The 16,396-nt window shown below is 40.8% G+C and overlaps 2 protein-coding genes across 3 annotated transcripts in view; both read right to left on the bottom strand.

Moving 5' to 3' along the window:
• Positions 1 to 5,418: 5,418 nt before the first annotated feature.
• On the bottom strand, positions 5,419 to 6,447 carry LOC128469305 (uncharacterized). Its single transcript, XM_053451125.1, has 2 exons — positions 6,405 to 6,447; positions 5,419 to 6,321 (listed from the first exon to the last, which is right to left on the bottom strand). Exons 1-2 carry the CDS (start codon positions 6,445 to 6,447, stop codon positions 5,480 to 5,482), a joined length of 885 nt encoding a protein of 294 aa, XP_053307100.1. The 3' UTR covers positions 5,419 to 5,479.
• Positions 6,318 to 16,396, bottom strand: part of CCSER2 (coiled-coil serine rich protein 2) — a 27,953-nt gene continuing 17,874 nt past the window's right edge. Inside the window, exons 7-13 of one of the 2 annotated variants that reach the window (XM_053450181.1) lie at positions 16,090 to 16,285; positions 15,598 to 15,681; positions 15,082 to 15,171; positions 14,036 to 14,134; positions 12,495 to 12,570; positions 9,020 to 9,059; positions 6,339 to 6,544 (exon numbers count right to left, since the gene is read on the bottom strand). In XM_053450181.1, the coding sequence (XP_053306156.1) occupies positions 6,481 to 6,544; positions 9,020 to 9,059; positions 12,495 to 12,570; positions 14,036 to 14,134; positions 15,082 to 15,171; positions 15,598 to 15,681; positions 16,090 to 16,285 (649 nt within the window). In that variant the 3' untranslated portion in view covers positions 6,339 to 6,480. Of the gene's footprint in view, positions 6,545 to 9,019; positions 9,060 to 12,494; positions 12,571 to 14,035; positions 14,135 to 15,081; positions 15,172 to 15,597; positions 15,682 to 16,089; positions 16,286 to 16,396 lie in introns of both variants that reach the window. The other variant, XM_053450182.1, reaches the window with a different exon arrangement.

Raw genomic sequence — 16,396 nt, 5'->3', positions numbered from 1 at the left:
TTCCTCCTTAAAAAGCCTGGACCAATCAACAGCAACTTAACAACAGCGGAGGGATAACTTATCGGGACAAAGGGACTGAAGCTTCTCATGATGATCTCTCTGCTTGCTGATCACACTGTGATCAGGAAGCATCGGCCTCCATCCATCCCTTTTTCTGTGGTCCTGATTGCAAACGCATGGAGGGATCCCGCAGAGTACCCCCATATGCATTTGCCCCCTCCAGCTCACCTCCTCCAGGCAGCGCCCATGTAGTATGCTCAGGGGGGTTGTCCGAGACCCCCAAGTGCACAAGTGTAGGGGAGGGGGGGTACTGAACTGCAGCTTCTCCTACACTGGAGGCTCCAGAGCATACACAATAACCTGATGTAATAAAATTTCGCACACTCCTGTATTATCCCCCCAGTTCGGAAAAGACCCCGATACACACATTTCCAAATCATTCTTTATTTTGTCCATTGGTGTGAGAATAAGACGAGACTCTACGCACGTACAGACAGCATTGAACTGTAAATAGTAAAACATAAAAATAAGGTTGTGCATTTGGATAAACAAAAACAACCTACAATAACCAACATCATCTTTGCCGTGATGGGGGGGGTAAATGTTTCTGAAATAACAGTATTAGCCATGGTTATTATATGGCGTTCGGACAGTTACGGTAAAACGCCATGCCATTTTCGGCACTTACGGCTCTCTATAACATCTTTAAAACAAATCTCCCCTACCCCCCCCCCGACCTCGCTGTGTGAGCCAATGGCTGCTAAGCACCATATAGTTGTGAGATGACCACAAGCGGGAGCTTCATCAGTCAACTAGCCCTTGTAAATTTCAAATATTTACACCGTCGGGTCAAACCAATGGTATGGTTTTTCACACTGTGTAAGTATGACGTCACAACTCAGGGGCGATGAGGTCATTCTCGCACAATCGAAACTTCAAAAAGAAAAAAAATCTGAAAATACCCCAAAAATTGGCCAAATTTATCTTTTCAGAACTTAATTTTTATATATTTTTTTGCATTTCTATACTTTTAATAACCCAATTTCTCACTATATATATATATATATATATATTCTTTTTTTATTTTTTTTATACAAGCCAATTGAGAGCTGTCTTTTCCCCCAGTATTTTTTTTATTATTATTTTTATTTTTATTTTTTTCATATACAAGCCAATTGCGAGCTGTCTTTTTTTTTTCCCCCAGTATTTTTTTATTATTATTATTATTACTTTTTTTTTTCATATTCAAGCCAATTGAGAGCTGTCTTTTTCCCCCAGTATTTTTTTTAATTAATTGTATCAGTTTTTTTTTTTCTTTCACATACAAGACAATTGAGAGCTGTCTTCCCCCCACCCCCCCAGCAAGAACAGAAAATGTACCGGAACATGCGCATTAAAGGGAATCCTGGTCAATACAAAAGTATACCATAGGGTGCTGGTAGCCATGTGACCAATATACTTAACTTGCCAATAAAAGGCACATTTATACAAAATTTTGCGGATGATTTCCCTTTGAACGTAAAGAGACATGACGCCTCCCCAACCTGCTTCCAGGTGAGATACAAAGATGCTACAAAGATGGGATTTTAATTTATTTAATCTTAACATAATTTACACACAGCAATTATAAAACACGTACATATTTATAATATTTGCTCTACGTGGACAAAAAGCCAAAGGTAATAGGACACAGGTTGATAATTTTAGGCACGGCTCCAAGCAATAATGCTCAATTAAAGTGCATTTTCTGTTTTCGTTATTTTTTTTTTCTCTTTATCTTTACACCAAAAAAAAATAATAAAAAAAAAAAAGTACAGCAGTTTTATTATAATTTTTTCTTTTTTTTTTCTTTTTTAAAGATATTGCACAAAATATAGTACGGGAGATTTTATGGTGTTGTTAGAAGAGTCTGGAGTGGTCTAAGTGGAAAACGAGGCAAGCTAATGGGGAGAGAAGAGAAAAAAAACACTTAAGAGCTGGGTCGCTGTGGTCGGCAAGTCAAAGGAAGGCGGTCGGCTTCAGGCTTTTAAAAGAGGACGTGTCTGATCAATCCGCTTAAAAGCATTCTGGAAAGGAAGGCACTCAACCACAGAACTTTCTTTCCCAAAGAACTTTTGAGGAGCAATTAGGGATTTACGAGAGTCACCTGGACGTAGATCCAAAAAGCAATCATATAATCTTATTTGGGTTGGATTTGAGTAGGAGATGAGTTGGGTCCTTCAAGAACGCGGAGAGGCAGAAGTTGTGGAGGCTTCCTGTGGAGACGCGACCTGGCATGGATGGTTCTCTGCTGGAGGAACATCTCAGTTGACCATGCATCATGGTCAACCCTGTTTGGGAAGCATCTTTCTTCCTTGGATGTGAGCAACCAAACGTCCGTAGGAATGAATCCGACCGTCACGATATCAGAACGTTCATTCAAAAATCTTAGCCCGTAATAGTCTTCTACGAAGAAACCGAGAACGTCTCGGCCATGAATGATGAGCTTGCGCCGTGGTTGCGTTGAAGAATTACAGTTAATATTGCATGGTACAGGAGAGAAACAAACGGCTTAGACCTCGGAATGAGAAGGGAATAACAAAGTGCTTTATTATGCAGATCCGCACCATAAAATGGTCTTAATTTCTCAAGCGCTCGAGCCCCTGGCAGCTAATTCCGTCTTCCCTGCGAAATTATTTTTCTAATTTTCAAGATTGTCTCTGGATATTAAAGTTTTTTTTTGTCTAATTAATGCAAGAACTGGATGCATCAATCAAGCGGATGAATGAACGATAACCTGGTGAACACATGGATTTTTATAAATACCCGGATTTAAAATGATAATAAATAAAATACAATTAAGAGGGGGATGGGCAAAAGGAAAACGAAATATCTATATCTGCATGGTAAACAGGATTAGTAAATAATTCTCGGTGACACGGATCTCGTACTTATGAGACCTGGGAAAGTTAAAACAAAAATTAAAAGTTTTTATAAAGATGGCGGCAAAAGGCGCTGGATGGTGACGTTGGTAAGGTCAAGGCATCTTAGGTTCCCAAAGAGGTGCAAGGTATTTCTAATAAGGTAGATTGACAAATCGGCGTAAAGGAGGACGCCGTCAGGTGCTTCACTTGACCGGTTTCACCAGCACGGTAAGTTTTACACTTAAGGCCCGTCCCTGTGAAGAGCATCAAGCGAGGAACGTGACAGCCTCCATATCTTCTACATTTTGACGAGACGTTCCTTGTGAAGTCAAGGTTGTGCCAGTCAATGGTTAATCGCGTTGGCTTGACTCCACCATCACTGTTCTTATGGGATAAAATAACCGTAAATACCCTCATCGCAAATAAATCCAACATTCCAAAGTCGATTATCTACTAGGCTACGGGATTTAAAGCGTGAAAAGGGGGGCCAAAAAATAGAAAAACACACACATTTCTCCAGTTTATCATTATTTCTTCCCGAGGTCATCCGCAGGTTAGCTGTCACTGCAGGTGACCTTTTGAGTTGAAGCATCGCGAAAAAGGGACCCAGATGGGTCAACGCATGGGGATAAAAATAGTATGGGGCAAAAAAATTAAAGGTGGACTTTGTAGCAATTAACAACAATGTTGGAAAAGGTCTTGCTCCGTGAAGCCAATAGAAATAAACATTGGATAGTCCAGATGTTTGAGTTCACTCACAAATTTACATTTGTGCGGGGGAGTGGGGGGAATCTAATGCGAAATGCGCTTACGAGAACGGAAAAACCACATCACACCGTGTGCTTCCTTATAACCGAGAGGTTGATAGCTAATAACTTTGTGCCCGTTCTTTCCAAGTTGCGTCTTCTCTGCTAATAGGTACAAAGACCTCCTCATGCCAAAGACCCACCACTTGGCCGAGAGGAGACGCCATTAGCGCCCTCCTTGTTTTTTTTCAGCCTACAAGAACACCTGCTTGTTTCACTTACACCTGCCTTAACCTACAGAATCTTTCTTGGTGGTTTTTGACATGGGGCCATCAATCAAACGTATCAATATGTGCTTCTTACTCATTTTTCTATGTCAACGAGGGCATTTATTGAATTGGCAAATCAGTTGGGTTAGACGTACGTGGTGGTGACCAACCATAAAAACTCACTAAATGGGGTTATAACCGGGTCGTTGAGGGATTATCGAAATCCTTACGGATTCAGTCAGCATGTGTAGGGTTGGTCTACTACTCTACGACCAGTGGGCTCCAGCAGAGGCGTAAAAGAGAATGGTTTCAATGAACATCTCGAGGTGCATGAATGTCTGCTTACCAGGTCTAACCCCAGGTTTAATGGCTGGTGCTGCAAAGAGGACTCAATAATTCCATCATCTTGTGGATTCTATCAACAAAGATGATCGGAAACAGAGTACTGGGTAACTTGAACACCCCACAACGTCCAACAGAACACGTGGAATGAAGACCGAGGGTAAAGTCGGCATCTCATTCTTTCGCATATAACATCCTCTGTGTTTGCATCAACAGAGCTAGTGATGGCTTTTATCATCATGCCGAGTCCTCGTAAAGTGCAGGCAATGGGGGTTCTGCATAAAAGAATGTAGAGAAATCACATGGTCCTATCAGCTGGAAAATCCCATTAGTTGCTATGGTGATAAGAACACTAAAGCACCAGAAATCCTTACGGTCCCCCCCCCCACCATGTTCCTGACTTTGCGGGGTGAAAAATGTCACTGACCGAACTTGTTAAGAGATTCTCTGGAATGGAAAAAAGTTTCAAGAAACAGCTATTAAATATTACATATATATATTGTACTAAGGAGCGGAACCCATGTAATAATTTAGTGTCCTTATCGAATATGTACATATAGAGAGACTATAGTATATTACAGGAAAACAGATACGTCTGTGAATCGTGCAAACACTCACAATTTTAATACAGTTTTGACGAGTTTAAATAAATAACTAGATAGACGGGTCCCGTTGCATAGCTCTTGAGAAAAAAATATCTTATTAATTGCAATAAAATATATATATATATTACTCATAAATATATGGTATACGGATCTGATCTATGGAACGGTTGCATTTTGGGCAGTATCTGGAAATAGAACGATCAATGTTTTTTTTCTCCCCCCCCTCCCCCCGGTTCTGACTTAGCTGGGAATCGATAGAGTTTTCATCTGGATTTTTTTTTCTCCATAAAGCAAGATAACGGTAAAAGTCAGAGGCGATTAAGGCAGTTTGCAGAAACGAAGAGCAAGGTACGTTGTGCCATGTTATCGGTATCATGTGACCAGGCGTAGAAAGGCCATCAGGCAAAAAGGCCCCCCCCAAAAAATGTATTTTCGACCGTAACTTCAAGATACATCGAAACGGCAACTAAGGAACAAAAAAAAAATGGGCCAAGACCGAGAATAAGAGCAATAACGCTAATGGGTATGCATTAAAGCACTCTGTAAGAGGGGGCACGCTTACTAAACATCGTTTAATGCATATCATATTATGCGTTATTGCTTTATTTATTTCTCTAATGGGTTTTTGGTTGAGGAAGACGGGATTGCTTCTTCGAGGGCGAGCTTTCCGTGGCTTCTTGTGGGTTTTCTTTTCTGTTGGGAAACGGCTTGGGAGAGGCGGCGGTGGCGGACGGCGCTTTTTGAAAAGACTTCGACGGATCGGCCTGCGACTCGGCCGGCTGGAGGACGTCGGACTTGGGGCTGCTTGGCGTTTTAAGTTTGGAGGCGAAGTTGCTCGGGGGTCGAAGCATGGAACCTCTGGGGGATTGCTTCCCTGCTTGCTTCGACAATTCCACCGTGGGTACCTGTGACGGACACGGAGGCGGCTGAATAGTCGAGAGCTTTGAGTTGGTGCCCTCATGAGAATGAACTCGGGGTCCTGATTCTGGTTTGATTACTGGATCTGTAGTGTCATGTAATATCTTTGAGGAGCCTGAGACAGTATGGGATGTTACCCGTGCTGGCGGGCGCCCAACGGCACAATCGTTGGGTGTCAGCTCTGGACTTTTAAGCCCCGCCGACCGAGAACCGTTGTGCGGCTGTCCCAAAGAACGCCTGGAAGTCTGCATTGGTTTCTGAGACGGTTTACAAGGAAGGTGACCGTGCGGAGACGCTACAGAGCTGGTCGCCCCCTGATGTGCCGAGGCATTTGGGGATCTCGCTTTGTAGAGCTGTAGAGACGTTGGCCGAGGAACCTGGCCAGTTGGAGAAGTCTTAACCGTTAGTTTAGATTGTAGATTTTTATTTGGATCCTCTGAAACGCGCTCCAGAAAGCCAGAAGTTGGCCGTTGATGTCGCAGGTCTCCTCCATGAGCCGTAGGCGCTTCCTCTGTCCCTTTGACCTCTCCGGGATTGTCTTCAACATCGTTTATGGTCAATCGGGTACTCAATAATTCACTCAGCTCGCTCTCAGGGACTGGGGGGGCTTTTCCAGCAAACCGACTCTGGCTACCCGAAGACGGACACTGGATTCTGTCCCCATGCTTACTTGGGACCCCGATATGCGGGGGTGTCATTAATCTTCCCGAAGGGTGGTCTGTGGAACCGAGGTTGCTGGTGGAACGCCGTAGTACTTGAGGCTGCAGAAAAAAATAAAAAAATACAGAGAAAACACATTTAGTCCAATTAACATATTTACACATAGCTGCGAATATAAATGAATTATAAAGTGTTAACCCTTTCTAAAATAAATAAATGTGAATTTCCATGTCTTGCCCCAAATTTGGCTTTGGCTTTATAAAGTGCAAGTAAATAGAGGCCAAAGATGGCTCAGATGGAAGCCGGTCCATGTTTTTATGGCTGTAAAAAAATATTATATATATTATATATTACTGTGTTCAATTAATGATGAATATTACATTATAACATGTCTACGGATTATAAATAAGGGTTAAATAACAAGGACTTTGACAGATATTGTTCCTTACACACATCAAAAAAAAAAAACCCAATTGGTGTGTTATTTTCAGGGAAAAAAAGAAAAAAAAAATACTCAGAATAAATTAGAACAGAGAGAATGACCTAATTGAGCGTATAAATTTCAGAGCTCTCCGTTTTAGAACCTCAATAATACTTAACCTGAATACGTAATGAGCGATGATATATCTTTTATTGGCTTATAATTAATAACTGTGAAGGCGCGCCTAAAATAAAAATTTTTGGTAGCATTTGTTCACGCATTAAATAAAAACTTTTCCGCAGATAATGGCTGAATGTCGACTGCTCGATTCCCCCCCCCCCGGAGACAAAGCAATCCCTTCACGTTCCCTAAAGCTAAAATAATTAAAGACAAAAAATAAATAAATATATGTAAAATAAAAAAGTGTATGTTGTAGTAACTGGTAGGGACTCTCAGTACCAATCCCTGGAAGAAAAAAATACATATTTTATTATTATAGTATAAATATAATATATAATATTTATATATAATATTTTTTTTATAAATATATATTTATATATATATATATATATATAACATTTATTTTACACATTTATATATATATATTATATTTATAAAAATAATTGTATTTATATGAAATACAATATTTATTTTTATAAATATAAAATATATATTTATATATATTAATTTATAAAAAATAAATATACTATATATAAATATTATATATTATATTTATAAAAACAAATATTTTATGTTTCCAAAAGGCAAGCGGATACGGGATTAAAAGGTGAATGCCTTTTGTATTATTATTATTTTTCATTAACCCTGAAAGAAGTACTTAAGTATGCTTCCCGTACATCCGCTGTTGCAATCCCATTGAGCATTTAAGCTAGCGTGTGAGCAGTTCATTGCCACTGCTCCCTTTCATCTCAACGGAAGCGCGTCAGAGCATGTGCAGAAAGCATGCTTAAGTATGCTTCCTGTTTTCGGTAGAGGAAGGAAGGGGGAGGAGTTTCAGACTCCAATATCTACAGAATACCCGGTAGGTAGTGAGAAAATGATTAAAGCCCATGAAAAACGGACTTCAATAGGCATTTTAAAGGAGACTTGGGCTTTAACGGGCAGAAGAGGCATGAAAGGAAACCTTCAAGTACCCACTTCAAAGAGTGTCAGTTTTCAGGCTCACGTTTGGTTCCTACAGAGGTGTCTCTGCGCGTAGAAATATGTTAAATACATTTATTTAGTGTCTGGGTTCTGGCTATGACTTGCGGAAGGACAGTTAATAAAAGGAAATATCTGCTCCTAAAGGTTGCCAGGCGGGAAGAACCCACTCAAGATTCTGCATAAACCTACAAATAAAGCGTTCTGCAAATGCCCCCCTCCGTATGCATTTGCCTCTGCCCCCACCCTTCAGCTCTTTTGCAGAGATTTTTGTGTTTGGCTTGGCGAACGCTGCTGGAAGGGGTTAATTCAGAGACCCTCCCCCTGCCTCACTATGGATGACCCAAGCGCCACCCATTCCACTGATGGGCTAGCAGGTCTATGAAGCTTAGCATAAGCACCCGTCCAAAATATTGCGTGTGCAGGACCCTTTTAATCATTAGGGGGGTTGGGGGGGGACACCCCTTTAATAGAAGTCCTAGGGAATTACCATTTTAGGACAAATATGGATTGCTTTTCAGGCGAAATAACGGTAGTTCAAACATGGAAAATCAAAAAATAAAAATATTTGAAACTTCTATGAAATATTATTTTTATCGCACAATAGGGCATTTACGTTCAGACGTTTCTGAAGAAGGACCGTTATCTGCATTCACAGTTAATAATTAACAATAATATTTTTTTTATTTTTTTAAAAAAAAAGTACTTTCACATGCAGGTCTTTTTTACTATTCTTTTTCATCTTTACTATTACAAGAGGAGCATTGGCATCCACACGAAAAAAAATAAAACTAAAATATATTAAAATATAATATAAAATTCAGAAAAAAAAAATGTAAAAAATCTGAAATAAAAAAAATTCAGAAAAAAATGTAAAAAAAATAAATCTGCTGCATGCAAGACAGGTGATACATGCAACATGCAGGGGGTCCTTATCGACTTAATTACAAGGAGGTCAGCAGTACATGGGGAGAAATCCAAAATTGTACTATACCACGCTTTATCTGAGAAGTAACAGACTAATTTCTCGACTCCTTTCCAACGGAGAATGGGGAAGCAGGAAGAGAGACAAGGATAACGGCATCAGAGGAGGACAAACAGCAACTGCTAATTAAAACAAGTCATTCCGCTCCGCTAACGAGCTCTATTTAATCTTTTGTTTATTCTTTAGGGGGAAACCAGAGCGGGGCGACGGCAGAACGCAGCCAAGACCCGGAGCGCTATCCTTTGAAGCGAAGTCATACACCGTTCACCTGCGTCGCGGGGGGGGCGAAATCTGGGTTACAAAACGTGTCTAATTGTTGATTGGATAATCAAAGCCGCGCTCTCTCTCCCAAAGGCGCGCTCAGAAGTTCAATCACACACACACAAAAAAAAACGGCTCTAATTAAATAGAAATCCCAAGTTCTTACATTGTTTGCCAAGAAGATCTGGCCTCTGAGCACTTAACAAACACGCTCGCAATCCGAGAAAGTAAAGAGGGAAAAAAAAAAAGGAAAAAAAAAAGAATTTAAAAAAAACAAAAAGTGTTCTTAGAGGAAAAAAAAATAAAATGAAAAAAATTAAAATTAAAAAAAAAGAAGAAAACGACTCAAAAAAAATGGAGAAAACTGTCTTTTAAAAAAAATGCCAGTCAACTATTGGGCTCTTAGTTTCTATAAGGGAAAAAAATCTGGGGAAACGAAAAAGTTTTCTCCTTTATTTTTTAAAATTATCTTTGTATTTTTGCTGCCTTTTTATTTTTTTGGCAGAGGGAGGAGCATTTTCTCCACACCTCTGATCTCCCCTGTGTTAATCGCAATGTGTGTGATCAGCCAGCAGGGGGAAACGATCAGCGTTGCCAACAGGGTCAGGGACAGACCCTCTTGTGTCTCTTCTCTCCTCCCAAGCCCTTGTGGCGGATGTCAGGACACCTACTGGGAAGGAAAGATAAGAGTCCATGCTGTCTTGGCCGCTTGATCTCCTAGCCAATGGTAGGGTGACGCTGCAAAGAAGACTGGACGTACGGGTACGTTCTAAGCCACGTTCTCTTACAGCACTTTGGAGCTTAATTTGACTGATCGGGGGCTAGATAGGACTTCACACAAACCGCCATAAAGCAAACAGCAAGTGCTGTGCTTGACTGCTCCATTTAAAAAAGGATTATACACAAACATTCGGGAAGTTATTTTTTTTTTTTCTTGAAAATTTTACAGAACTAGTGATGAGGTTCCTAATGCTGCATTTAGTTACAAAAGGGTTACATTTAGTAGAGTAGGTGGCGCACAACCTTAAATCGCTTATGTGCTTATGATTTGATATCATAAGACTTCTAACAGCGCAGGGTAAGGCCGCAGGTTATTACAGAAGGCAAGTGGGGGACACTAGGCTTAAGTGTGAGGGCTAGTGCCAGCGCGGGGGATGATGTGCTGATCACACATACACAGTTTAAAAAAATAATAATTTTAACTGTGTGTGTGTCTATATATATATATATATATATATATATATATAAAATAATTTTTACTGTCAGTGTGCATATATATTTAAAAAAATATATATTTTAATATATATACACACACACACTTAAAATTATTTTTTTAAATATATATAAATATATACACAGTTAAAATGATTAAAAATATTTTATATTATATAATATAACATATATTTAAATATAAATGTAATACATATAGTTATATTTATGATTAAAAAAAAAAAATCATGAAAAATGGGGGCAGGGGATGAAAAAGTATTGTCCAAACACTGCAGAACATAGGATTTCATTCAGCAGTGGCACCTAGCTGTGGTCAGAAAAAAAGGGATGGGACCTTAGGGTGTAGAGCAGATAGCTATGGGCATTAAGAGGTTAAATAATCAATGATGTTTTATGAATCAGGGCTGAGTTTAAATGTGTGCGAACAGCAAATCCCACATTTAACTTGGTTTTTTAATGTGCTATTAATTAAAAATGAAAGCCATTGGGTCAAAAATAATAAAATGATTAAGTACTGAAGCAGAATACTCCGCGGTAGGTCAGAGGCTATTTGTTTCACCGTGAAGCATATGACGGCAGAGCAAACGATCTAAACCCGATCTGGGGTTAGAATTGTACGAGACGAGAAGTTCTCCTGTTCTCCCGTGAATATAAATAATTTATTCGGAGCTCATAAAGAAATCTTGAGTCACCGCCTTGCTGTTTTCCATTTAAAAAAAATTTGTTATTCGAACCACCAATGGTTTTTCCATCTGTGCAAAAAATGCTTATCTAGGGTCCAGACCGAGACTCTAAAAGGAGCCCTCTTATATATTTTAATTATTATTTTTTATTTATTTTTTTCCTCCGAAATATAAAAACCTACTGTTGCACTGACACCTAGAGGACTAATGGCACAACTGCAACTAAAACTCATTCCGTCGCTTCCATATGCCTTACCCATGCATGATTACATTCCTACTGTATTAACCTCGACCACGTCCGCTCTCTCGCTCCCATATATATACGTTTTTTTCAATTTGCACTCGCTTAAAAAGTGCCCCCTAGGGAGGCAGGTAGCTTAATAACACAGGTAAACTTTCAGCGCAATATTTGATCCAGGGGGGGAAACGAGGTCTGCGGCTACGCGAGACGAGCAGCGGAAATCGTAACCAACTTACCGTTCCCGAAACGAGGACGTTGGAAAACAAAATTCAGACCGCGAGGACGCAGGCATGCCGTTAAAACACACGGGTTGTTAGCGACAAGACAACGGGGCAGCATGCTCCAGGGCTTATTATTGTGTAGGGGGCGAGCAAAGCGATCTGTTTTATTATTATTATTATTTTTTTATTATGATTTTTTTTATATATATCTTTGTGGCCGTTCCCTGAATTATAAAAGAATTATTTTTCTTTTATTAAGAGTTAAAAAAAAAAAAAAAAAAATTGGTAAATGGGAGAAAAAAATATATTCCTGTTGGAATACAATTTAGTTTAACATTCAGTACTATTTAAATGTCATTTAAAATTAAATCGTACAATTAAAAGAAAAAATTGAAAAAAATACTTTTTTTGGGGCTGTTTTCTGTATTTTAAATATGAAAAAAAATACAATTTAATTTAATTAAAAAATTGTTTTTTTGTTTTTTTTTTAATGTTATACAATTTAAATTAATAAAATAAAAAAGTTAAAAACGTTTAATTCCTGTATAATAAATGCTTATTGTTTGTCCTCCCTACAAGTTAGGGGGAAAAAAAAAAATATAGCGCACTCGCGGTTTCGGGTTGCAAAGATCAGGCATGATGGTTTAGCTGCTCATGTAGTGACTGAATAAAGCTTTTTAGTTAAAAAAAAAAAATGTTAAAAAAAAGCATGTGACCGAACGCGGGTTACATGGGGGGGGCAGCGTCAGGGCAGGGATGCTAGCGGAGGAATGTCGCATGCAACACTGTGTCTAGCAGGCGGACATTGAAAGGTGGAGGGGGGGGGAGTGAGAGATGCACGGACTCACTCTGCCTGCGATGCGCCGGACCAGTCCGCGGGTTCCCCTGCCAGGAGGGAGAGAAGGAGGGAGTGCAATACCCACTCTGTGCGGGAACAAAAAAAAGAGGGGAAAGAGGATAATAAAATGCTGGAAAACAGAGGGGGGGGGATATATAAAGATATATAACACAACAATGCAGAACTGCCAGTGGGGAGGAAGAGAGGCTCCCTCTGGACACAGTACGAGGTTGAAGAAGCGATGCTTTGACCCGTGACAATGTACGACACAAAGTAACGGACGAGGCCTGAGAAGTAACAGATACGCATGAAAGCGAGTGAAACGCAGACGCAGCGGAGCTTCGGGGGGGGGGGCATGTACGGGGACCTGGGGTGGAAAAACAACCATTTCCAAGAGGTCTACGGCCTTAGAGAGAGACCACCAGTCCAATCAAAGGGTTCTTCAAGACGAGGAGCCTCGTTTCCGGGCAAACCAAACACAAGACAGTGGCCACCATTGGAGCTTTGGACAAATCCTTGTGGACTACGTATCCCATGATCCTCAGGGTGAATTACCACCCCCAGATTACTGCCCCCAGTCTTAACCCCCCCTCCCAATACTACTGTGCACAAATGCTCTTTCCCCATTGGGTCGTCTTATATTCAGGCCTTCTCATTCAATAAAGTCCAAAGTTTGGGGGGTCATCTTCTAATCGAGCGAATGCGGTATTCACTAAAGCCAACACAGGCATAAGGATTAGAAAACATCCCTGTAATTAAATAGTAAGATACAACTGTAGGGTTACCGCCCCCCTGTTTCTATGACAACGTAAAAATAAAAGTTATGTCCGTTAGATCTGACACTACCTGGCAAAAAAAAAAAAAGCATTTACATTATGCACAACGCATAAAGATTCGCGGAGAAAGAGAAGCGTTTCTGAACCTCTTTCTCCGCGGTTCTGTCTGCAACAAAAAGGGCGGAGCCAAGGAGACAGCCGCTCCCCCTCCCCTGTTCCTCCAATCAGAACAAAAATAAAAACTGTGGAAGATCAGAACTCTGTTTGAGGTTCGTATTTTTCTATTTATTTAATTTTTTTCGGCTTAGATGCAGGAGCCGTATGCCTGTCTCATGCATGTTTAAATTCCAACACTGTACGAGCCTCTACCACCTCTGCTGGGAGGCTGCTGCACTCATCAACCACCTGAGTGAAGTAAAGCTTCCTTACAAACACATCTAAAAGAAGATACCGACTCACTGAAACGCATCCGGACTGTAGAGAATCTTAATTTGGGAACTGTAAGCCGAGAAAGAATGATTATTCCATGTAAAAGAATGGCGAGCGGGAGCACTCCACTGAAAGGGTTAATTGTATTGAGGGTGGGGGGAGGGAAACGTTGACTTTGCGAAACTTTAGAACTTTTCATTTTTGGACTGAAATAGGAGAAAATGCGGTAAAAACAAGAGCACAGCTGGGTTATTTGCAGCGAGCGACCTCAAAAGATTCTGCCGACTCGGCATTTACGCATTGGTCAAACACGAGCGAGCGGGCAGGCGGGCAAGCGGCTACTCACTGAACTCCTCCGGCACGAGGTCTGGGTGTACTTGTCGTGCTGCTTAGGCTTCTCGCTCTTGGCTTCTTGGCCTCCTTTTTGGCATTTACATCCGGCTTTCTAAAACAGGGACACAAGAAAAATAAATAAATAAATGAAGCTCCAGTTCTAGTTTTTTGCCCCATAATATAATATTTTCAGGCAGCTGCATATCGGCCACTTGAGCCCCAATCTACTAGACAAACACCCCGACTCCTTATCATACTGCCTGCGGGAAACAATTGAATGGCTCAGTCTTAATCACCCAGTCGGACTCTGTGACTAACGAAAGTCTATGAAAGGAGGGACTTCATTATCATCGCCATAAAGCATCAGCTCAGTGTGGCGTTTGAGCATAAAAGTCACCCAAAACATCACACGGCTGACAGCGATGTAAAAAGTAAATATAAATAATGTTAAAATTATTAAAAAAAAAAAAAAAAAAAAAAAAAAAAAAAATAGAAAATAAATAAAAATATAAATAATGTTTTTTTGTTTTTTTTTTTTTAAATAGTGCATTATGCAATACGGTAAACGGCACTTAAGTAAAAAAATATAAATAATGTATAAATGTAAAAAAAATAAATAAATAAATAGTGCATTATGCGCCACGGTGTACTTGTAAATGGCGCTTACGTAGAAAGTAAATAAAAATATATATTTTTAAAAAATAATAAAAATGCACAAACGAGAGGAAGCAGGGAAAGAGTGAGCTCCCAGCAGTTTTATTTTATTTTTTAAGTAAAAATAAAAAAAATCCATGAATAATTGTCACAGCATTATTAATGAATAAGAAGGCCAGGGCTTCCGCCCACTGACCTGACTTCATTTCTACAGGTATAGAGGAGACAACACAGGGCGTCAATTAAACCCTGGGACTCTGCCGTGTATTTATTGGCTGGTTAAAAAAAAAAAAAAAAAGGAAACGGGGAGGAAAAAGTATCGACGACGTACAAATGCCCCCAAATTAACAAGATAAGATCACAGACCTTTAAGCCGCTCGCGCAGGGAGAGATCGGAACGCTTACCAGCTGCTCCTCTAATCGCTGGATCTTGTCGTCTTTCTTCTTAGCGTCTTCCTTAAGCTGCCGGATCTCGTTTAGCAGCAGCTCCTCGCTCTGAATTAAAAAAAGATTGTGTCAGTCACATTGTACAGCGCCGCAGTATATGATGGCGCTATAGAAATAACATAATAATGACATTGATCGACAGCAAACCCAGCTGAGGAATTCAGTTTTCCCAACATTTTATATATATAACATATGTATATAATATGTATATATATAGTGTGTGTGTGTGCGAGAATGGGTGTGTATGCATGAAAGTGAGTGTGTATGCACGTGTGTTTGTTATGGGGTTTTGTTTGTTTGTTTTTCTCCTGGAAAGTGAAAAAAAAACCCGGCGGTAGCATGCAGTGTTGGCACTTTGAGGTCTAAAACATGGAAATTGGGCACTCGGGCCCAAAAAACAGTCGCCACCAACGGTCTACGCGGTATTATTATTGCCCCGTTATTAATCGCCGCAGCATTGTTACTGAATAATACCTTCCAGAGGGTTCCAGGATCCTGGGGTTCGGGGGTGGGGGGGAACGATAGCTGGAGGTCTGGCAACGATCCGGCGTCGTCCTCCTGAGTGTAACGAGAAGGGGGAGGGGTTAATTAATCAGATTTACATGAAATGATAAGCGCAGAAAAAAAAAGAAGAACGATTTACCCCCAGGGGGCAAAATAACAGTGAGGCAGGAAGAGCACTCATCAAATACAACGAGAAAAGTAGAAGCACAGAATCTCCCGGCAGATCGGCCCCCATGCGGCCCCCATCTAGTCGCCCGTTTCTCCTGCTGTAAAGACTCAGTCATTGGTCTTGTCCTAGATTCAGGAGCCGTACGTCTATCCCATACATGTTTAATACCCTCACTGTTTTGCCCGCTACCACTTCTGCTGGGAGGCTGTTCCACTTATCTACCATCCACTTAAGGGAGCACCCCGTAACTGGCCGCCAGTGGAAACGGGGCGAGTGACGCGCGTCTCACCCACCTGCTGCAGTAAGCGCTTGAGTTTCAGTAGCTGTGTTTTGACCGCCGTGCAGTCCTGCACCATGTGCCGGAGGGTCATCTCGTCCAGCATCACCGTGGTTTCCCGGAAGCCCATTGGCTGGGGGCCGCGGGGGGACGGGGGGCAGAATTTGGAGTAGTTCTCTCGGTCTGTCGGGGACTCGAGGTAAGCGGACCCCCTGAATGACGAAACGAGAAGGTGAACGATGTGACAATAATTACCGTATTCTCCCGATTATATGGTTTGGGAGCACGTCGTGGCTCCGCCCATGTGCCGGAGCGATGCAGAC

This window comes from Spea bombifrons, chromosome 11, assembly GCF_027358695.1.
Source record: "Spea bombifrons isolate aSpeBom1 chromosome 11, aSpeBom1.2.pri, whole genome shotgun sequence".
In the NCBI taxonomy this organism is placed as follows: Eukaryota; Metazoa; Chordata; class Amphibia; order Anura; family Pelobatidae; genus Spea; species Spea bombifrons.
Note: the sequence above shows the minus strand (reverse complement) of the source record. Positions and strands in the feature narration are given on the sequence as shown.

Coding starts and splice junctions, on each gene's coding strand:
- LOC128469305 (XM_053451125.1), bottom strand. CDS start 6,447: ATGGGGACAGAATCCAGTGTCCGTCTTCGGGTAGCCAGAGTCG. Junction 6,322..6,404: donor TCTTCGGGTAGCCAGAGTCG/GTTTGCTGGAAA, acceptor ACGATGTTGAAG/ACAATCCCGGAGAGGTCAAA.